At 48.2% G+C, this 23,732-nt stretch overlaps 1 protein-coding gene across 9 annotated transcripts in view; it reads right to left on the bottom strand.

Moving 5' to 3' along the window:
• Positions 1–23,732, bottom strand: part of PTP4A3 (protein tyrosine phosphatase 4A3) — a 176,891-nt gene that overhangs the window by 44,155 nt on the left and 109,004 nt on the right. For 6 of the 9 annotated variants that reach the window (XM_038390137.2, XM_038390136.2, XM_038390143.2 and 3 more), the window contains one exon: positions 3,462–4,217. In XM_038390137.2, the coding sequence (XP_038246065.1) occupies positions 3,462–3,566 (105 nt within the window). In that variant the 5' untranslated portion in view covers positions 3,567–4,217. Of the gene's footprint in view, positions 1–2,208; positions 2,242–3,461; positions 4,218–11,117; positions 11,139–15,097; positions 15,355–23,732 lie in introns of those variants that run through there. The other 3 variants (XM_038390141.2, XM_038390144.2, XM_043507271.1) reach the window with 3 other exon arrangements.

Genomic DNA, 23,732 nt, shown 5'->3' with positions numbered 1-23,732 from the left:
CACCAGCCATCTCCTGGGCAGAGCATCCTCAGAATATGTTTGACTGTTTCAGAGTGCTTGGCATACTGAACGGCAAGCCATTACAGCTGAGCAAGCCAGCTCTAACTCATGCCTTTACCCGGATGGTGCCAGGAAGCCTGAGATGATGGTGAGAAGAGTGCATCTAACCAGGTTTTATTTTATGCCACAAACATGGCTTGTGATTAGCCTCCTTACTTCCAACTTGTTGCAAACCAGTTGTTCAACACCCCCTGCTTCAAGTCAGCTCTGCACGTGAAGAGTTCTGCGTACACGTCCCTTCCCGCTGTGCTGAATTCTCAAGATTCTATTTGTGCTGCGTCCCAGCTAGCAGTGACTTAACATTGAGAGCTCATGGACCGTCGACACTAACTCACACTGAACCAGAAAATAAAATGCTCCATGGACAGTGCAAAAGAAAGAACAGTAAGCTGGATCTGACAACGTTTCATCTGCTGTACATGAATGCTCCACAGATGGGCTGGTTTCGAATAGCAGATGAAGTCAGTTTGCATTTTAAACACCTTCTGGAATGGAAGATGCTGTATACATTTAAGGGGGGATATCATGTGTTCAATCAACAGAAGAACATGTGTATGTGAGTGAAGTAAACTAAAGTAGGCTCAAGTCTCCTTAGGAGAACTTAGCCTTTTCCATTTTGATGACCACAGAACTAAAACTCTCTCCTTGATGGAAGAACGGAGTCAAAGCCGCACCCTTCTTTCCCCACACACGTGGGGAGCGGCGGATAATGTCAGACACATTGCTTCTAATTTTACCACCCTGCAATTACTTGCTTTGCCAGTGGGATCCGGAGCCCAGACAGTGAGCTCATGAAGATTGTTATCTGTGCATCATCATCAAAGCAGCTCTGTCGCCTTTAGTCTGCTAAGCCTAATGAGGAACAGGAGCTGCTGGGCTGTGGCTGTGAGAAAGTAATTTATAAAATTCCACAACTGGTGGGGGAAGATGAGAGGGGAGGGTGTGCATGTGAGGACAGAGATGAGAGTTTACTTTGAATGCCGGGGTGATCAAGTGCTATAAGGAAGCAGTTTTGCACTCTGACTCAAACAGCGATACAGCTTGAGCTCCCGAACGTTTCAGTTCTGCCTCCGATAGAAGGTGAGGTACAAGACCAATGAACAAAGGAAGAACACGGCAGTTGAGATGTATCTTCAATTCTTCTGAGAGGCCAGGAAGCTAAGCATGAACAGAGTGGCTCTCAGTGATCTGGAGATGATAATCATGGATATCCTGCCACAACTCTGAGATTTTGGTATGACCAGGGTGATTACAATCAGGTAACCGACTATCTCCCAAAGCCTCCCCTTTGTCCTCCTGCAGACACAGCCACAGAAATATTTATATAACAACGTAGTCATTTAACTGCAGTCACAGAGAATACAAAGAGAAGCTTGAAAGTGGGAGCCCGGGTACACTAAACTGAGACAGGCTTTCTCTAATGTGATCCTTGGATGTATAAAAAGGAGCTGTACTGATGCGACTGCTGTGGGAATACTTTGTCCAGTTCTGGTGCCTACAATTCAACAATGATGTGGATAAATTGAAGAGGTTTCAAAGAAGAGCCACAAGAATGATTAAAGGACAGAAAATCTGTCTTATAGGACAGAGTCAAGGAGCTCAATCTATTTACCTTAATGGAGAGAAGGATAAGGGGTGACTTGATCAGAGTCTGTAAGTATCTACATGGGGAACGTATATTTGATAAGAGAGCTCTTCAATCTAGTAGACAAAGTGATAACATCCCGTGGCTGGAAACTGAAGATAAAGTCAGACTAGAAATAAGGCACACTTTTGTTTTTTTTAAAACAATGAGGGTAATTAACTATTGGAACAAGATTCGGGATGGTGATGGATTCTCCATTACTGGCAATTTTAAAATCAAGGTTGAATGCCTTTCTAAAGCAGGGGTGGGCAAAGTTTTTGGCCCAAGGGCCACACCTGGGTATGGAAATTGTAGGGCAGGCCATGAATGCTCACGAAATTGGGGATTTGGGTGCGGGAGGGGATGAGGGCTCTGGGGTGGGGCTGGGGATGAGGGGTTGTGGGTGAAGGAGGGTGCTCCAGGCTGGGACTGAGGGATTTGGAGGGCGGGAGGGGGATCAGGGCTGGGGCAGGGTATTGGGTCATGGGAGAGGGTCAGGGGTGCAGGCCCTGGGCAGTGCTTACCTCAAGCAGCTCCCAGAAGCAGCAGCATGTCCTCTCTCCAGCTCCTATGTGGAGGCGCAGGCAAGCGGCTCTGTGCACTGCCGTGTCCGCAGGCACCGCCCCACAGTTCCCATTGGCGGCGGTTCCTGGGTGTGGAGCCCCCGGCTGCCCTACATGTAGGAGCCAGAGTGGGGACAGGCCGCTGCTTTCTGGAGCCGTGCGGAGTGGGGCAAGCCCCTGACCCCACTCCGTGGCTGGAGCGCTAGAGCAGGGCAAGCCCCAAACCCCTCTCCCCGATGAGAGCTCGAGGGCCAGATTAAAAAGTCTGGAGGGCTGGATGTGGCCCCCGGGTTGTAGTTTGTCCACCCCTGTTCTAAAGGATCAGCTCTAGTTTATGCAGTAAGTATTGCAGGGAGGTCCTATGGCCTGTGTTATCCATGCGGTCCAAGCAGATGACCACACTGACCCCTTCTGGCTTTATAATCTATGAATCTGGTCAAAGGCAACCCACTGTACCGATTTATGGCTAAGTGCCTTTGTCTGGCAAATGGGCCTCAGAGGATCAGAGACTCTCCGAACTGCTGTGTATTATCAACGCTGAGCAGCCTAGTGGTGAGTACTCGCAACGGGGAAAGCAGCATCCATTTTCAGATCCAGGTATTACGAGATATTTTCCTTCTTGTGCTGTGTGAACAAGGAGCTGGGTGACAGGGTGCCTTGCGCTCAGAACTGTTCGTCACTCCAAATGAGTCCCCAGGTACTGGTGGTGAGAGGCTCTGGACTGACAGGCCTGCAAAGGAGGAGTGTTATGGCCTGTATTACAGCACCACCTCTAGGCCGCAAATGACCAGGGACCATTTGTGCTGGGAACTGCACATACACATAGGGTGAGGCTGGCAAAGCTGCTTAGAGGGCTAAATGTCCAATTTCCTTTCATTTTAAATCTCAGTCATAGATCTGAGCTGTAATATAAGGAGTCCCTGCCCCAAAGACACTACAATCCTAGCAGATAAGGCAGACCAAGGGTGAGAGGAGGAGGGACAGTATTACTGGCCCCATTTTACAAATAGGGAGTTAAGGGACAGAGAGATTAAATGACTTGCCATGGGGCACTTATGTAGTTTGTTGCGGGGCCATGAACTGAACCGAGATCTCCTGAGTCACAGTCAGCTGACGGGCAAGATTTGAACTGGTGTCCCCGTGAGTTCAAACCTCTATATCCTACTACCAACTCCCTAAGCCACCCCCTCACCTTTCCTGCATTTCCTCCTTACCTCTATGAAGGTGCTGAGCGTGGCATTGGTGGGGTTGTGGGTAATCAGGAACCGCATGTTTTTGTAGCAGACCTCCACAGGTGCAGGCCGATTCATACGGGCCATGGTGAAGTGAGGGTGGCAGGGGGAAATAAAGAAAGAAGGACGAGAGGTAAAAAAAACAAAAAACAAAAAAAACACCAGTAGTTTTGGGGGGGGGGGGAGAAGAGGAAGTAATTTAAAAAAAACCCAACACAAATGTTGTGCAAATATTCCCAGCTCTTGGGAGTGTGTTAGATCCCCCAACACACACAAAAAGCCATGTGCTTGAAGCCAAATAATAATAATAATAATAAAAAATAATAATCTCCCTTTGTAGTGTCAGTTTCCTTTGGGCGTGCAATCCAGAGCCGCCACCCTCCCTGCCTTCTGCGCTGTCCGGTTTCCTTGCTCTCCTCTCTAGAAAGGCCTTTGCATCAGGGAACCTCCTTGCGTGCCGTTGCGCTCTGTCACGTTACCCCATCTGGATAGGTGGAGTACTTGGGAGCAGCGATGGGGGCCCGAAGCAGATCAGGCTGTGGCAGCAGCCAGCAGAAGTCCCTTGGCTGCGAGAGCCATACACGGGAGATTTGAATGGTTAAACCCGAGGGCACGGACCCAGGGGCAGGAGAGCCGGCAGAGACCCTTCCTCAGTGGGCACAATGTTGTGCGTGGCAATACTCAAAGCTGCTCCCTGGCACCTCCATAAATCCACAGCCAGTCACCGGCAGAGAGAGCCTGGAAGGGAGAAACAGACAGGATGAAATCACTTTGGGGTTGGGATCAAGTAAAGAGAAAGCTACTCCGGGCCACGTAGTGCCAAAATTAGTAGGGGACGCAGCTGCTGCGTCTGAAGCCGAAGCCCTTTTTCCACCCTAGCCCTGAGCAAAACACTTGAGGAACTGTCACACTAGGGGCCAGCTAAGGTGGACGTAATGAGATCAGATCACCTAACAGCAAACGCTCTCAACAGAAACCAGGCAGGCAAGTGGCCGGGCAGAGGGCTCGTCGCCAGGGCTCTATTCCCAGGTCTGCCCTTAGCTAAGCAGGTAACCTTGGGGAAACCACTCTGTCTATTCTCTGCCTCTGGTTAGCAACAGGCTTGCCATCTGCCCAGGTCAGGCGGTGCTTTGAGGCTGAGCGACTGCGACATGTATTTGTCAGGTGAAAGGTGAGAGAGGAACACATAATATGCACTAGTCACCCTGTACGTCCTCTGCAAACCCCACTCTCTCGCGATTGTGCCACACAGAGAAACTCATGAATGACTCATCTTCTGGGAAGGCCCATTTTCAAATCTTGCTGACCAGCTCCCAGTCTGTACTACAACTCAGCGTGAGCCTCCAGCTGCCCACCCCGGGTCATGGGTGGCTGAGCTCTAGCGTGGCTCGTTGGGATACCCCGCGGGACAGACAAGCACCGATGGAGCATCCACAGCACTCAGCCAAGTAATTATCTGCTTGGAAAACATTCACCTGCTACTTGACCCCTGAGCATAGGGAGCAGCTCGACAATGAAGATGCCCATCCCTTCAAACAAAGGCTCCGTCCCCTCCCGAAGCCTGACGGAGCGTGCCTGATGGCGGGGGCTCAGAGTCCAAGGCCTGACACTGGAGATGCTCTCCCCCTCCTGCCCAGCGCTGCTATACAGAGACACATGCTCAGCACCCAACACATGGATCTGGGAAGCCAGAGCTCAGCTCTTTGAACGGTGCTAGAAGCCTGACCGTGCTCTGGGGACATTCTCCCCAGGGTTCACAGGCCCACACAGGTGGACAACTGCCTCTACACCACCTGGGGCTTCCCTATGACCAGCAGACAGCTCCTTGCAACTACACACTACAATTGCCTTTAACAGATGCAGCTGGAACCACACTGTACACTGCTGCCAACGGCACATGTGAATCTAGCAGCAAGCTCTCCTAACAAGCTGGGATCTGGTCTGATGACGATCACAGCAAATCCTTACCCTGGTTGGATTTGCAGGGCAATGTGGGGGCATGTCCACTGAGGGGCGGAGCAGCTCATGGGAAAGGGGGCTTGCGTTCATCAGCTTAGCCTAGGATGGGAAGAGTGGTCAGCAGGTCACAGGTGGAAGTTAAACTGCTCGGCTTAGCTCTGAGAAACTTAAAGCAAGGCACTTCTAGCTGGGTCCCTTATGAGATGCACCGGCGTCTGCACTCTAATGCAAGCCGTTTCTATTAAAAAAAACCTGAGACAGCTGCAGAGAAACCCAGCTGTCTGCTCTGCGACAGGAAAGACAGAATGGATCCATCCCACGAGCCTTGCAAAACGTGCAAGAAAGACTAGCTACAGCCGAGAAATATTTACTGCATCCTTGGGGCTGGGAGGGCAGAGGCGGCACTGGGGCCTTCAGGAAGGGTTGGGGGTTTGAAGCCATCAGAGCATGGACTCAGGATTTCTTTAGCAGCTTTGCTCACCAGAACAGTCCCTGAGAAGGAAAGAGTCTGCGCTGCTGTGTAGCTTCCCCCTGCAGGAGCAGCCACGCAGGACGGCAGCCGTTAGGAAATGTGTCCCCCGCCCTGGGACAATACAATTTCTCATTTGTATGATTTAAAGAGGGCCACATCGGGGTTGTGAAATTGTACGGAGGGCTGAGTGGGGAAGGCTTTGCCTCCCCAAACAGCCTGGCCCCTTCCCCTTATCTGCCCCCCTCCACTTTCCACTCCCTGACTGCCCCCCTCAGAAAACCTCCAACCCATCCAACCCCCCTGCTCCTTGTCCCCTGAGCGCCCCGCCCCCTAGCCGCACCCTGACAGCCCCTCCCCGGGACTCCACTCCCAACCCTCCCTGTTCCCCGTCCCCTGACTGCCCCCCCCGAACCTCCACCCCATCCAACCTTCCCCTGCTCCCTGACTGACCCCCTGGAACCCCGCACCCTTGGGCCAGAGCGCTGGCAGCGTGGCTGCGCGGGAGGGGGAACAGCAGGGGAGGGGCTGGGGACTAGCCTCTCCGGCCGGGAGGTCAGGGGCCGGACAGGATGGTCCCGTGGGCCGGATGTGGCCCGCGGGCCTTAGTTTGCCCACCTCTAATTTAAAGGGACAGCAACAAGGATTATACATTTCATTTGCGCTGCTAGTTCCCCATTAAATCCCCCTGCCACATTTGAACACTTCCATGCTCCAGCAGATCTCTGTCCCCACATGCTATGCCAGGAGCCACATACTTCTGATCCACACCGTAACAGTCCATCCTTTACAGAGGCAATACTGGAGCAGGATTTAAACACGGGCTTGGGCATGCCAGGACAGTATCACACAGGTCCTTTTAAAAAGGCATTTAGAAGCAACAGCTGCTTAGTTCTCTTCATAGATCCCAAAGTACTTTACGAAGCGGCGTAAGGACTATCTGACAAACACACCAAGCTGTGGAAAGAGTTGTCCCAGGGCCCAATATGTCGGGCTGGGAATGAAATTTAGGTCTCCTGGGTACCAGTCCAGGGCCCCCTGCAGCATGCTGTGATTAGCCTCGCCTAGAGAAGGATGCAAAAGGTGTGATGTTCACACACATTATCTAACCTGCGCTAAGTACACGAGACACTTCAAACATATTAGCTAGCATGTGTTAACCAGTATGTGCTAACAGCACACCCTTCCCTCCTAGCCCAGACAGCCACAGGAAAAATCCAGTCTCAGGATTCACGGGTCCCTTGGTCATAGTGAAGGACAGCAGAAGAACTTACCCCACTCCCTCTGAAGACACGTTTTGTGCCCCGCCACCATGGTATCTAGGCTCTGCTGCCGCCACCTCCCCACAGATACGGGGCTGCACAATTGGCCAAGGCCATTACGGGTGTATTGCCTCCTGAGGCTTACGCCACAGATCATGGTGAAAGCTCTGCATCCTCCAGTCTGATCCACCACTGCAAGTTCTAATGTTGAGGCAGCCTGTGTGTCCAGGGGAGAAAACCAACCTAGCTAGGAAAGATGTCAATGGTTACAGCACAGGGAAGGTTTTGAGTTGGGGGCGGGGGGGGGGAGGGAGGGAGAGATCTCACAGGGCGGATCATTTTAAGTCCCAAGAAAAGATCAGATACTTTAGCCCAGCAGATTCCAGATGCATCACAAAAGGCCAACGCTCCCCACTACAAGAGAAGGAGACTCATTCACTCCTAAATTATACCTGCCTACCGATGGGCATTTCAAGCCTGAAGTTTTCTTCTAACTAGGTACATATATGGCCCTAACACCCTAGTATCTGAGGCCTCAATCACTGAGGGATTTTATCTTCACAACATGCCTAGGAGGGAGGAAGTAGCTCAACTTTACAGGGAGAAGGAAGGCAGAGAGGGTATGTCTACACAGCAAAACAAACACACCAAAAAAACCCCACCTCACGGCAGCAAGTCTCAGAGCCCAGGTCAGCTCACAGGCTCGTGCAATGGGGCTAAAAACCAGCAGCTGGGCTCTGAAATCCCGTGAGGGGCTGGGTCTCAGAGCCTGGTCTCCAGACTGAGTGGGAACATCTACGTTGCTATTTTTAGCCCAGTAGCTACAGCCCCCTGAGCCCGAGTCAGCTGATGGGGTTCTGAGACTCACTGCTGTGAGGTTTGGGGGTTTTCTCATACCCAGAGAGAGACTGAGTGATGGACTTACCCTAGGTCACACAGGAAATATCTGTGCAGGGCTGGGAACTGAACCCAGCTTGCACACCGAGTCCCCCTCAAGCTCTTCGTTACTGCCCTTGTCCCCGCAATCGGGGATTCCCCGCCCTTTGAGTAATTCAAACTAACAACCAACATGCTCTGCGTGAATGAGGGGGCTGGGGGCAATTCGCAGCAGGTTCTGCCTGCGCCCTAGCCCTGTTTTTAGGCAGCTCGACAGTATTTTCACAATTGCAGCTTCTACAACTCCACTGGAAGCCACGATGACCCCAAAAACAACAAGGAGTCCGGTGGCACTTTAAAGACTAACAGATTTATTTGGGCATAAGCTTTCGTGGGTAAAACACCACTTCATCAGATGCATGGAGTGAAAGTTACAAGAACCCTAGATATCCTGAAAAGCGGAAGCATCCATTCTAGCAAGCAAGATACCAAGGTGACCATCATAGAAAGAGAAGGCGCCTGGGGGACCCTGGGTTCAACTCCTGCCTCAGCCACGTTCCTAGTGTGACTTTAGGTAAGTCAGTCTCTTAAACTCACTTCCCCATCTGTACACTGAGGATATCAGCACTGGGCCATTAGAAAAACACGTTAGCAACTGTGAGGCACTAATATGAGTAACCGAAATAGAATGATAAATGGGCTAGTTGGTCCAGGTGAAATGTCTCCTTTCACTGCCCCAAAGCCTCATCAATTACAAGCAGTCAGCCGGGACTCCCGGGTATGAAAAGGCTGTGGATGGCACTGTGTTCTGCATGGCTGAGGTTATGGGGTAAGCGATGCTGATTTTCCACAATTTCAGCTCGTGCACGTCGGCGGAAGCAGTCTATGTAGAAATCCAGGCTGCTGTTTCGACCTTCAGGAGGAGTCCACCCAGAATCCTTCTTTTTGTAGTGTTGGCAGGAAGGTCTCTGTGGGTTAATATGTTGGTCAGAGGTGTGTTGGAAATATTCCTTGAGTCTGAGACGTCGAAAATAGGATTCTAGGTCACCACAGAACTGTATCATGTTCGTGGGGGTGGAGGGGCAAGCCCGTTGCCAACTCTGTCCACATATCTATTCAGGGGATACCATCATAGAGCCTAATCACATCAGCCACACTATCAGAGGCTCGTTCACCTGCGCATCTACCAATGTGATATATGCCATCATGTGCCAGCAATGCCCCTCTGCCATGTACATTGGCCAAACTGGACAGTCTCTACGTAAAAGAATGAATGGACACAAATCAGACGTCAAGAATTATAACATTCAAAAACCAGTTGGAGAATACTTCAATCTCTCTGGTCACTCGATCACAGACCTAAGAGTGGCTATACTTCAACAAAAAAGCTTCAAAAACAGACTCCAACGAGAGACTGCTGAATTGGAATTAATTTGCAAACTGGATACAATTAACTTAGGCTTGAATAGAGACTGGGAATGGATGAGTCATTACACAAAGTAAAACTATTTCCCCATGGTATTTCTCCCTCCCACCCCACCCCCCACTGTTCCTCTGATATTCTTGTTAACTGCTGGAATTAGCCTACCTGCTTGTCACCATGAAAGGTTTTCCTCCTTTCCCCCCCCTGCTGTTGGTGATGGCTTATCTTAAGTGACAGGTTTCAGAGTAGCAGCCGTGTTAGTCTGTATTCGCAAAAAGAAAAGGAGTACTTGTGGCACCTTAGAGACTAACAAATTTATTAGAGCATAAGCTTTCGTGAGCTACAGCTCACTTCAAATGCATCCGATGAAGTGAGCTGTAGCTCACGAAAGCTTATGCTCTAATAAATTTGTTAGTCTCTAAGGTGCCACAAGTACTCCTTTTCTTTTTATCTTAAGTGATCACTCTCCTTACAGTGTGTATGATAAACCCATTGTTTCATGTTCTCTGTGTGTGTGTATATAAATCTCTCCTCTGTTTTTTTCCACCAAATGCATCCGATGAAGTGAGCTGTAGCTCACGAAAGCTTATGCTCTAATAAATTTGTTAGTCTCTAAGGTGCCACAAGTACTCCTTTTCTTTTTACCAGCTAGATAGAGCACTTTGGGCTGTAAAGAGCCACTTGTGTGCATTTCCAGGGGATACTATAAAGCACAGAAGATCAAAATTGCACAATGTGCCTGCCAAGTGCCATGTATTTCTGCTTCAAGATCATCTGGGCACGTTTAGCCTGTGGTTCAGGGGGCAGTTTGCAATTGGACAGCTCAGCAGCGGAGGGAGGGAAAGCAGTGGGGGAAAGAAAATAAACGTAACCAAGGAGGAGGATTTGTTTCAGTTGGCAGCTGATTTAGTAGGGCAAGTTTGCTGGGAAGCTGGTCTGCTAACAAAAAGCTGGGGAGGAAGGAAGGCGAGAGTAATCTCCGTCTGGATTTACAGGATAGGCAGGAGATTACAAACAACCAACATGCGATTTAAAGAGAGATGTCATTATGAAGCATCAGCAGTGCTAGCAATGCGAGGCCTGGTAGGAAAGCAGCTCACACTCACCCCTTATTTATGGCTTGGAAAGCTGGAAGTGATCACTTTCAAAAAGTGCAGTCAACAGCTGGTGCAGCGACGTGTCCCTGCATGGCTCACAGGCTAGAAAACTAATCACTGCTCAGTGCAGTCATCTACTGCCCGAGACAGAAGGAAAATGGTTAAAAGCCATTTTACCCACGTTATAAGGAGAACTCTGTGCTTATCTTCCCCCTTCTGTTGGGCAAATACAACAACACACTGACACACTGCCAAGACAGAGAAGCTGCCTTAAGTGCCACCTTAGGAATACAAATGTGGTACTTGTTCCTCCGAATGCAAGTACCATCTGCCACAATTAAAGCTGATCTGAGCCAGCAGTCGCTGAGAAAAACCCTTCAGCATCAAGATATTTTGCTGTTAACGCTCTGTAACGAAACATCTGAGATTAGGGACTTTATAGCCATGTCTGTCTATGTTTCCAAGCAACAGCATGCAAATTACACACTCACACACACACACACACACACACACGGAACAAGAGAGAATCTGAAATGTCTATCTGTATCTTACCTTTAAGTTGCTAGTATCCAAGCAAACACAACACAGTAGGGTAGGAGAAACCACACACGATTTCTGACCTGAATAACTCACTCTGCTTGTAACCAGTCAGCCTGCCCTAAGCAGCCACGACACCGACACTGCTCAATGGTTAATGTCAAGCTAATGCACTTCTAATACTCTTAGGTCAACTAAGCTTTTCCTCTCTCTGTTTTTTTGGTTCTTCAGTCAGTGCCTGTTCCTGAAGCATGAAATCAGAGGCGCATTCCACTTAGAAGCCTCCTGAGGAGCTGAAAACCTATTAATAAAGCTCTTAGTACATGAGGGTAGATGGAGAGCAGAGAGAGTGTCCCTGTGTGTGCACATAAGTAACTGACAACAGCAACGTGAAACATCCAGGCTGTAAGAAGGGGCGTGAGGAATATGCCAGAGACAAACGTCAGCAACAGCCATCCTGGGGAAGGGAGAGTGCAAAGCAATTATAACAAGCCTTTTCCTATTGAAATTTAGCTGGCTTTGGTGCACGCACAAACATTCGTGATGGATGCAGGCGGTTTAGGGAACAGGGGCTAACGAAAACTCCGTAATCACTGCTGATGTATATAGAAGCTCCAAACACCCAGGTCTTGGGGTACATGATAAGAGGCAGCACACAACAGCTTCCCATTGAAAGCTGTAAATCAATGGGAGGGCAGTCCATGGGGCTATATCAAACAGTAATGGGAGAAGTTTAAGGAAAAGAAAAATGGAATTAAAATCCCTTCCCACGGGGAAATGTCTGGCTGTGGAACAGTCTCCCAAGAGAATTGGTAAAAGCCCCAGTGCTCCAGTGACCTCTTGAATCTGATTCATTTCAGAGGGAGAGAACCCGGAGCATTTTTCAGGCAACCGTTAGAGCAGCTCACTCCTGTGAGGGAGGATTTTCTTGTGCATTTCACAGTGAAACACATTGTTAAAGAACAGCCAGATTCAATGGCTCCTCATTTAAGCCTCTGCTGCTCAGCAGCCCTGAAACTAGACAGAGCCCTTGTGTATATTCCACATGGAACAACTGTGGCCAGTCAGGAGATTGTGAATGTGGGAGAAATGGAGGAGCTCCCTAATTTCTATGACTCAAGGATATCCAGCATGTGGTCTGCAACCTGCCTGGCTGAAGGAGATGCGCCCCATCATCCCGGCTGGAGGCAGCCTCCCCATCTGATCACCCCATTCAGCCACTCGCAGACTCTTGTTTTGAAAAACCTCACATCTTCTCCAGATCACAGGCTGCTTAGCCCTGCGTGGCCAGGGACTCAAAATAGAACATAAGCACATAAGAAACCTGAAACGGGAGGTGGCTGAGCAGAGCAACATCTTTGGTTGGTTCTTTCGTGTTGTAGACGCAGCACAAAAAAGCAACTGGAACTGTCACAGCGCTTCACAGCACACCTGAGGGAGGAGGCTGCTAGCAGAAGCTTAACCCACTATGTGCCATCCTCTACCTTTTACACTACACGAGGGACCATGCTAATGCTGCATTATCCAGCGTCCCTCCTTGTTCTTTCAATTTAGCGGATGCCTCTGAAGACTACTGACAAACATCCAGGAAGGGGTTAAAGATGGAGGGAGAGGGTGATGGGCTATCCAACCGTGACATGACACTTTAGGAAAAGAGATAAAAGCAATTCCTGCTGTCACTGGGAGCTACGTACCCATTATTATTAGAATTATGCAGCACCTGAAGACCCCAAGCCAGACCAGGGCCCCACTGCACTCAGCACAGCGTAAACACACATTAACAGCCCATCTCTGCCCACAGAGAGAGACAAGATGAAGGGGGGGGGACAAAAGAAGTATAATCCCCCCCATTTTACAGAGAGGGAACCCAAGCACACAAAGATGAAGGGCCAGACAGTCAAGACAGCTCCACACTTTGGGCGATGACCAGTACTGGAAATCTGCGCTCTCTTGAAAAAAACCGGACAGTTGGATCTCTCAAGTCCTAATCCCGTGCCTGAAGCACAAGCCTGTCCCTCCTCTCCTACTTAGGCTCTGTGGCGACTCAGTCAAGGCCAAGTTTTCCCATTAATGGGCCTGACCCCAGACCCCCAAATCCACATGTAGGCCCCTAGTTTCAGCAACAGCCCTTTGGAAATTGCTATGGCTCTCCACGGCAGGAAGTATCCTAGCGGTGCTCCCCAACACCCCACCCACGCACTGGCCCAGCCAGTCTCAAGTGGACAGAAAAATACACCGACATGGAGAGAGAGCAGATTTTCCTAAGAATGCCACCACCTGTGAGCCCTCCTGCGACATTTACATAGTCACCTTCAGCAGGAGAGTCAAACCATCCACTTGTCACATGGCAGCAACACTGAAATGGGCAGCAAGTATAAATGAGAGGGGGGGCAGGAAACCAAACGGCAATGGCTTTTCACTCATTGCGAGAGGTGGTCCCTACCTGAGTTGGAGTTCTCACAGATGGAGACATAATGGCAAAGCATCTTTGTTGATGAATAGTAATTGGACAGATCCCCTCCCAAGGAGGGGAACCTCAGGGCAAGCGACCTCTGGGGTTTGTGGGTGTGCCCCACAGCTTGTGCCCCACAAGGAGATTCTTGCACTGCCCTGAAAACCTTCTGACAGGCTTTACATCTTGATGTGGGGCAACGTGGACCTATGAAACAATGTCATGTTTACACAGCACTTGGCATATTCAAGTCACTGCACAAATAACAACTGATTACTCAGGGCACTGCTCCTATGAGATGGGGAAAGGATTTACCTATCTGTGAAATGGGGATAACAGGCTGAGGTTAACTGATTAGCCAATTTCCACACAGCGAGTCATAGGCAGTGCAGAGATTAGAACCCCGCATCCTCAACTCCTGCCCCAGTCCAAAGGGCCACATTTCTTCTCACCCCCCACTCTCCACAGAACCTCAGTGGAAATTTGGTTCCCTGCCTGGGAAACTTAGCTTGTGTGAATTCCTTTGCGCTAATGTAAGGCTGTTGGGGTTTTACCCTCCGAGGGCAACATGTGGAAACTGGACAAGGCCAATGGATACCATGCTCTGTGAGAACTGTCAGCAGCCTGAAGCATTCCAGCACAATCAGTGATCCCATGTCTGAACTTATCACTGTACAGCGTAAAGTTAGACTATATATGCAAGCTATCCTCTTGCTCCCTGGAGATACCAGCCTGGGAGGAGCAGGAGGTGGTCTCTCCTTTGTCCTGCTAGTTTTCCAAATGCTAAGAGGGAAGGCTCCTAAACTGGCACAGAGGAACTGCATGTCTGCAGAGGAACTGCATTCCTCTTTCATTGCTGATGCCTATGACAATCTGGGATGGAGAGGAACGAGAATCTGTGAGAGAGCAATGTAAAAGGGGAGCTAAGAACATACTCCATTTGGTCACCCCTGAAAGGGCACCCAGTGACTTACATTAAAAAAAACCAAACCCATAACAAATCAGTGCTCCATGCATCTTAACGAGAACTCTATCCCCTCTTACTACAAAGGATAAACTGGAAATAGATGCTATGCCTTCAAGTTACAGTCTTGGCAATCTTCCCTCTAAAACGTTTAGGCCCCCGACAGGTTTGAGAATGACAATCTATCCCAGGCACCTCCAACAGATACCAGCTGCTGCAGAAACACCGAGAACCCCTCAATAAATGAAGATGACTCAAGTCAGTCAGCTTGTCTGTCTGAAAGTCCTCACCCTAAGTAAATCAGCAGAGTTTTCCAGTAGACCTCTAAGAAATTCGCAGATAGCTACTGCTTCCCATGTTACGGCCTGAGTCAGGAAGAGAAGCAGCTCACCTCACGTTTTCCCCAAAGAACAGCCACTATTGCACGGTGTGGTTCCCTACAGCATCTGCGGGGCTCAGCCAAGTTGAATTTCTAAGGAGGGGGTCCCCCCACTGCCTGAAGCCCTGAGCTTCGGGAGACGTCTTTTCCCAGTCTTGCTGCAGCGAGCTCAGCGCCTGGAAATGCTTCTGAAATCTTACCCAAAGCGAGGACGTGAGCATGCCAGCGAGGACGTGTCAGGATGACAAACTCCTTCCTTGTGTGCTGGAAGTGAGTAGATGGACACAGTGCCCTGCAGCCAAAGTGCTAAGTTATTCAATTCTCCTCCTTTTAAAACCTTCCCGGAGGAAGTGACCTGATGAGGAGCAGATCCCCACTGTCCTCCTGGGAAGCGAAGTAGCTGAGTATCACGTTTCTAAGGGCTATTAATAACCCGTCACATCACACAGGCTTGCCCAAATCGCCCCAGTCAGGATGCAGCAGCTCTGACGGGGTTGTTTTGAAAGGAGTATCCGGTAAAAGCCCCTCTGCACTTCAGATAAGCACTGAGGAACTTCTCTTTCACTGCAGACACCTGCTTTCTATATTTAAAACCCTGCATCTGTTGAATATGTTCGACTTGGCCGAAAACAAAGCTGTAAAAGGGTACAAGGGGGGTGGTTTTTTTGGGGGGGGTTCCACATAGTGAGACAAAGCTGGACATTTCCACTAGCTCCCTGCTCCTAGGACAAGGAGAGAAACATATAGGCCCTTTTAGTAGTCTCTGCATCAGGGGAAAACAAAAAGCTAGCAGTTGGTCACCATGGAAAAGAATATTGACTATTAACGGGCAAGCAACTGTTATTAATGACTGTTAAAATCATGAGTCTTCTTCCTATTAATAGATCGATGATTATTTGCATCATACTGGTGCCCAGACACCACAACTTTGTCAGGGCCACATCGTGCCAGGTGCTGTACATATACATAGTCAGAGTTGGGCCCCTGCACCAGAGAGTTTCCAGCTCGGATTTTTCAAAAGAAGCCACAAGGGAGTTAAATGGCGAAATTCCCAGGAAATCCAAGAGGATTTGGATCCTGACTCCCTCAGGCCCTGCTGAAAACCCAGCCTCGTATTTTATGTATGACAAAACAAGCGCGTGAAACGAGCAGGAAAAGAGGACAGGCCGGCAGAAATCGAGGCACGCTTTTGCAGAGCTTAGGTGCATTTGCAAAGTTGTAGGGAGTGTGCGTGTACGCAGGTGTTAGCAGAAGCCGTAACTGCAGCTGACCACCTGCCTATCTATGATCAGCTGGCAGGATTCTGTAGGCAGCACTGTAGAAATGAGTCTTAAGGAGGGATTTGAAGGAGGATCAGTGAGTAATCAAACTATTAACTGAGTCAAACCCAGATTTCAGTCACATTGAAAGCGACAGTGACAGCGTGAGCAGAACCATTTCCCCCATGCCACACAGGTTCACTATAGAACTGCTCGTTGTACAATGGGAGCATTTGGTGCTTTTACCCTGTTTGACTATAAATAGTTTCTCGATATCTGAGCTCACTACAACCAGGTCCAGCTGCTCTTTTTTTTTTTTTTTTTTTTTTTAAAACTAGGAGCTAAGGACAGCACATGCTTGGCACACATTCTCTCTGTGCTGGAACAGCTCTAGTGCACAACTAGAATGTAACTATGTTTCAAAATAGGTGAAGGATGGTCTCATAGCTAAAGCACAGGATTGGGACTCAGTTCTACCTGGGAACTGCCAGACCGGATCCACGGTCCAGCTAGTCCAGTATCTGTCTCGGACCGTGGCCAGCATCAGATGCTGCAGAGAAAGATGCAAGTAACCTCACATTAAGGCAGATGTGGGATAATCTGACCTTTACATTAGGTGGTCTCCTAATCTCTATTAGATAGAGATTGGTTTAAACCCTGAAGCATGAGGTTTAATATCTCTTCCAAAATGGATGTTAGCATCAACTATAACAACTCTGGCTTCTGGTATCCATGTCAATATCCAGGCCCTTTTTTAATCTTACTAAGCTTTTGGAATGAACAACATTCAGTGGCAGTGAGTTCCACTGTGTATTTCTTTTTATTGGTTTTCAGTCTCCCACATATTAATTTCACTGATCACCTCTTGTCCTTGTGTTCCAAGACCGAGAATGAAAGTTCCCAATTTACCTTCCCTATACTGCTCACTCTGTATAATTATGCTTCTTCTTACTCATCTTCTTTCTAAGGTAAGCAATACCAATCTTTCCCATCTCTTTTCATATGAGAGCTTTTCCTTACCCTCTGTCCTTTACACCACCAATTCTCCATTCAGGCTTCTGCCACAAACTTTCTGGTCAAGTCACTTCACTTCTGAGTTTTCTCATCTGTAAAATGGGGATAACATGGTCCTACTTCACAGGGAGGTGTCAAGGATAAATTCACGTCTGGAATGCACTTTGCGGCCATGGAATACAAGAACTCTGGATTCTTAAAATACATAGGCTGGCAGGCAAATGTGTAGTAAATTACCAATAAGTGCTGACTTCTATGATTCACCAATATTTACGGTTACAAACTGGTTACGTGCCACACCTATCTAGCATCAACACCCCGCGGAAGCACAGACATAATGGTATTCTATGAGTCCTTCACGGTTTCCACTCCACATTTCTTCACATTGTGATAATCAATTTCTAAAACTCTGCAGTCTATCCATTGCAAAATCCGAAGTCAGAAAGCGATAGAATTATAAGAGATACCCGCATAGTGACAGTCTGTGATTGGAAAGGTTCACTTCACAGGATACTGCAGCATTAAAAACTATGTAGGACTTTCCACTGGGGATTTTACTTCACTATAAATGGAGCCTCTCTAACATAGAAGCCAGGACTTGTGTCTGACCAAGGTTATAAAAAGATTCTGAGTTACACTAGTAAAGTGTAAATGAATACATACACCTGACAAGAATGAAAGCCATTACCGCTAGCACGAACTAAAATGAGACGAGAATATTTCTCCCAGTCTCCACTGGTCTATGTCATGGTTTCATAACTGGGATGGGAAACAGACATTTACAAATGTAGCTGAATTTTTCTTCATGCTATACAATCTCAGGTAATGAGATTTATATTGGCTTGAAATTTGAGATTTGGTACGGTCAGGGTTGACTCTACTGATGTTTAAAATGATGTTCACCCATTTTGAACGTGTATTTAATTTTTGCATATGCACCCAGAAACGGAAATGCTTCAAAAAATTTAAAAATATTCAGTCATGAACTACTAGGATTCCCACCAGTATTTACACTAGCAATTCTTCCCAACTTTGGCAGGATGCACACAAACACACCATAAAAATCACGTCACTCAATTACCTTCCTTACAACCCACAACAATTTATTCACTGAAGGCCACAGGTTTATTCAGCACTTTAAAGACACATGAAAGACAAAGAGAAGCTCACAATCAAAACACCCCAATCTCATTTCTGATTGTTTCAGAGGCTACTACCACAACAACTTCTCGAGTTAGAAACAGTGTTAAATGTTTCACCTTTGAAATGCTCAGTACCCAGCTCTCAAATGGCAAGCAGTATTATAACACTAGTGCCTCAAGAGATTTCAGCTTCTAAAGTTACACCAGAATTATAACAGGGGAAGAAGAAAGTAAGCCGAAAAAGAATGACACGAGTTATATCATCTGATACATCCTGACCTATCCATGGTCAAAGCACTTTGGCACATCAATCTCAATGCTTTCAGGACCACTAGTGTCTTCTAAAGAAAGGTCATAAATGAGCAATCAGTAAGAAAAGGCAGAAATCCTTGGCAGCTCTCTTCAAGCATTCCACTCCCAGCTCAATACGGCCAAAACATAACTTGAACACCTAAATAATCAGAAGCTATTTTGGATTTTTATCCCAGGCATTAAGACCAGCACACAGATTGAGAGAACAGAAACCTGCATTCCACAGATGAAACAATTTCTTCTTTTTAAGTATCCACAGGGTCCAGCCCTTGCTCCAACAGAGCTGCCAGTTCACAGTCTTTATTTACTCCCTCCAAAGAGTGCTTTGCTGCAAAAAGATGATCCGTTGACAATGTGTTAAGTAGCACACTTCACATAAATCTCCCTATTTATTATCAAGGCTGCATGCACATTCATCAACTATTGCCGAGCACTTAGCAGCTGCTGCATTCCCCTGCAGTGTCACCACACTACTGGTGTTTATCCTTGGGCTTCACAAAGTGCTTTGACAAGCTTTTACATATGATCCACAAGAGCTACTGTATATAAAACCAAGGCGACTCGGGGGGGGGGGGGGCGCGTCTCTTCAGAGCAGTGTGACCTGGTGGATAGAGTACTGACCTGGGACTCAAGAGATGTGGGTTCTATTCCCAGCTCTGCCGCTGGCCTGCTGGATGACCTTGGTTCGTGTTACTCCTGTGCCTCAGTTTCTCCATCCATAAAATGGGGATATGATACTGATTTCCTTTGTAGCACACTCTGAGATCTACTGATGAGACATCCTATATACAGAGCTAAGTATTATTATTAGTTCTACTTCCAGGTTCGCCAGTCACCATAGAAACTCAGCATTGCTATGCTATAGATGCATCTTGACCTGTATCTGAAGGAACACTTGGCAATTGCAGAGCACCATCCCGTTAAGTACTGTGCAAGCATTAGGACAGCATCTCTGAGAGGCAGATGTTTTGCCTTGCACAAACACATTTTGCATGGAGGGGGGAGGTTAAGGCCTCGCTGTTTGAAGTGCTGAGCACCTGCAGCTGCCTTTGAGCTCTGGGACCACTGTGGGTGCTCTAACTTTAAAAATTGAGCCAGTAGTTCAGACACCAACTTCAACAACCCCAGTCTGATATATTTGGCCCAAGGCCATGCCTGAAGTTACATTTCGTCAGTGGGAATGGCCAGGGATAGAAGGTAGGAGTTCTTCATGTTCTAGCCATGCTAAGAGTGCAGTTTCTTGTGCCAACTATAACTCCTGGCAACTTTTATTTTTTCTTTCGTCTAAGCAGACAAATTCAGGGTTGGCCAACAGGAGCATGCGCAGGACATAGAGCAGTGGCAGGCAACCTGCGGCCCGTCAGGGTAATCCGCTGGCGGGCCGCGAGATAGTTTGTTCACGCTGACCGTCCGCAAGCACGGCTGCCTGCAGCTCCCAGTGGCCGCGGTTCAATATTCCCGGCCAGTGGGAGCTGTGGGCAGCAGCAGCCAGCATGTCCCTGCGGATGGTCAATGTAAACCAACTGCCTTGCGGCCCACCAGCGGATTACCCTGCCCTGACACAGAGGCTTCTCACTCACCCACCGGGTCAAGAGATTTCTTGGACTCCCAAGTAGTTAACCCGTGGCCCTTTTGCACTCCTTACACAGGCACTTCAATAATGACAAGACACCCACCTATTACCTTCTCCATCAGAGCTAAATAGCCATACAAGCCATGGCAGAGAAGCCCACATCCACCCCTGCTCTTCTGTCCTGGGCATTAGTTAAAACAGGGAGAGAAGCAGCAAATGGCTGACCGAGTTGGAAGCTAATTCAGGGTGTTTCACTCCAAAGTGGGTGCCAGGGGTAAGAATTCTTACAGGCTTGCAAAGAGATCCATAGACCATCTCAGGCAGTACAAGAGTCCTGGGAAAAGCTGAGCTTCCGAGTGCAATGACTGCCAAATGCCAAAACTGGCACACCAACCCCCTTCCATCCTGAAAATAGAGTCCCCCAGAAGATTTTCTCCAGGGAAAAGAGAATCTTCTCTTCCCAGTCACTGGCAGCAAGATTGTGAAGGAAATACAATTTCTTGTCAATCAGATCGGATCCATTCCCAGAATCTCACACCTGCATGGGAACATTCACTACTTATGGAGGTATTTCTATAAGCTTGCCCAAAAAGCCTGGCAACCTACTCATGACCTATTCCCTTAAAATAGCCCTGCTGGAGAGAGGTACAACACGACCAACTGGAGAGCTCAGAAAAGGGCGTTCCAGTGCGTTATTGACATTTAAGCTGGTGGATCTCAGACTTCCCAGTTTCAGCAGTCCCGTTCCAAGGGGTAGCCAAGAATTTGATACGTAGACCATCTCATTTATTCCCATCTCATTCCTGCATGAGCGGACAGTCAGCACACACAGTTAAGCCTGGTGGTGCCATGCTCGCCACTTCTCAGCCGAGCGGCATTTCTGACAGCTAATATTTCAGATATTGGACAGCGTCTCTGCTCCATCCCCTCCTCCCCTGCCCACTATGAGCCCCCACTGGCCTGCCGGCAGCCAGAGAAGCCGCATAAGAGATTTTTGTGTTATTTATTTTTTTCCGCAGAAACAGATTTTAGGGTGACCAGATGTCGCTCAGTTTTTGGTTCATGCCAAGAACACAGGGCTCCAGATACGCGTGGTCAAAAAGAAGAGAGCCAAGAACACGAAGAGCAAATGTTTCCCAAGAGAAACTCACTGGCATTCTCTCCGGCAAACTGTTTTCTTTGTTTTGTTTGCTTAAAGAAAGGAGGCTAAAGCTGAGGTCCTTTAAAGAGACAGGAAAACAAACCCTACCCAGCAGTAAGATAGCAGTAAGAGCCCCATTCAAAACAGAGGAGCTGCCATAATTACTATTTCCACCGATTAACTCATAATTGATTTGAAAATGGAACCAGTCTGTTCCAGCACCTCCTTCTGACACAGCCCATCTTTATTGCCTGAAAAGAGCAGCTCACTCCTCAGCACCTTCTGATGCAAAGAAATATTTAGTTTCTCATGACTTTTAATTTCTCCTTTAACGCCATGCCGCTGTGCCCGCTGATTATTTTGCAGGCTTCCAGCTTCTGATACACTTAGAGGATTTCTGGTTCTTTATTTGTAATGCCTTAGGCTATTTGCTCTTCACACTCCTTAATTTTGATCTTACACGGCATCTATCACAGCTTACGTTCCTTTCTATTGACTTCACATGGGTTGGATTTCCTCTTCTGAAGGATAGCCGTCTGGCTCAAACCACCTCTGAAATCTTGTCCTCTAACCCTACTCTATTTTTCCCCTCTTTATTTTGCTTCCTTTTCTGCTAGGGGCACGCTTGCCCTGTGTGACTATCAGTGTGGTTAAGACTATCAGTGTGGGTATACTAAACCCAAGGATTTTAAATTTCCTCAAGTGTGGATTTTGGGGTTCTTTATGACTAGCTTCCCGTTTTAAAATCCTCCTTTTAAAAGTGTCATGTTCAGGGACCAGTTTCTAGGACAATCCTTCCTCAGAGGATGCAGACTTCATTGGTTGTGGTCCACATTAGTTACTTGGTGCTTCAGGAACTTCTTGAGCCAAGTGAGGTGTGTTTGTGACTTAGGACCCAGTTGAGAACTGGATGGTTTTGTATTTAAGGCACCACACAAAGACTCGAGATCTGGGTTTATTCCTGGCTCTGCCACATGCTCCCTGACTGCCTCTGGGCAAATCACTCACTCTCTCTGCCTCAGCTCCCAACTGTACAATGCAATGATCTTTCCTTTCTTCCCCCTAAACCCCCACTCCCCCGCCTCTGTCTTGTCTATTTACAATGCAAGCTCTTTGGGGCAGGGTCTGTCTCTTACTATGCATATGCACCAGTTGCCACACAATAGGCTCTGATCTCAACTGGGGGCCTTTGGCTGCTGCAGTACCGAACAGAACACTTGTATACTGCACTCTTCCAAGATGCAGTCATTTAAGGTACCAATGAGAAATTGCTTCTCTCAACCATGGCCTAGTATGACCTACAACCAGCTTATATGTTGGCAACTAACGCTCACTCATTACTGCTTTAGGAGATGGAGTTGTTCTGATCTCCTCAACAGTGCATACTCCCTATCCTCTTTCCCGATCTTGAGGTCAGTTGTATAACTCCAGGAGCACATCCACATTCCTAAGACTTGGATTTTGAATCCCCCGCTCTGCTCAGAAGTGTCTTCTCATTAGTTTTGAGATTGACAGGTAGAGCCGGACGGAGGAAGCAAAAACCACAATAGAGCAGGGCACCTACACTCCTATGAGAGCATTGGGAATTGTTTATTCCCCCCAATCCCATCCTTCCCTTGGAAGATGCTGCATCTTCCTGGCCAAGGACCCGAACAGAACAGCTTACCCAGCCTCTGAGCAGTGCCCCAATGATCAGCTGGAGAGCTGTCTGCTGAGCAAGGAAAGAGCAGCCACCTCCCCTCCCCACACCTTAAGGAGGAAGAGATTCTTACCAACCCCTTTAAATCACAAGAACAGGTTACAGAGTAGCAGCCATGTTAGTCTGTATCTGCAAAAAGGAAAGGAAGACTTGTGGCATCTTAGAGATGAACAAATTTATTTGAGCATAAGCTTTCGTGAGCTACAGCTCACTTCTTCGGATGCATTCAGTGGATGCTTTTCCACTGAATGCATCCGATGAAGTGAGCTGTAGCTCACGAAAGCTTATGCTCAAATAAATTTGTTCATCTCTAAGGTGCCACAAGTCCTCCTTTTCTTTTTAAGAAGGGGTTAGTAGCGACACAGAGGGCTAGCACCCTGTTTGGCTGCCCCGTTGTGTCTGGTTAGACACAACACAGAGGCTTAGCTCTGCTGGAGCACTAACAGCTGCTTTTGGGAGCCTTGCTCCAGACACAACTTAGCAATGGCTCCCAGTAGAGCTTTCCACACTGCAGCCACCTCCCGTTCTCAATGCTTTGCAGACTTGTTGGTGTCCCGGCAGTGTTCCCTCTGCCAGTCCAGAGCGGGCGGAAGGTCGCAGCTTGGATCAGTGAGTTGCCCTTTTCCTGAGCCCCTCAGCCTGGTGCTGGCTTCCCTGAGTCACCTAACTCACTCTCAAAGGGCACTGCAGCCTTT

Source organism: Dermochelys coriacea, chromosome 2 (genome assembly GCF_009764565.3).
Source record: "Dermochelys coriacea isolate rDerCor1 chromosome 2, rDerCor1.pri.v4, whole genome shotgun sequence".
Classification (NCBI taxonomy): Eukaryota; Metazoa; Chordata; order Testudines; family Dermochelyidae; genus Dermochelys; species Dermochelys coriacea.
This window is presented reverse-complemented; position numbering and strand designations above follow the sequence as displayed.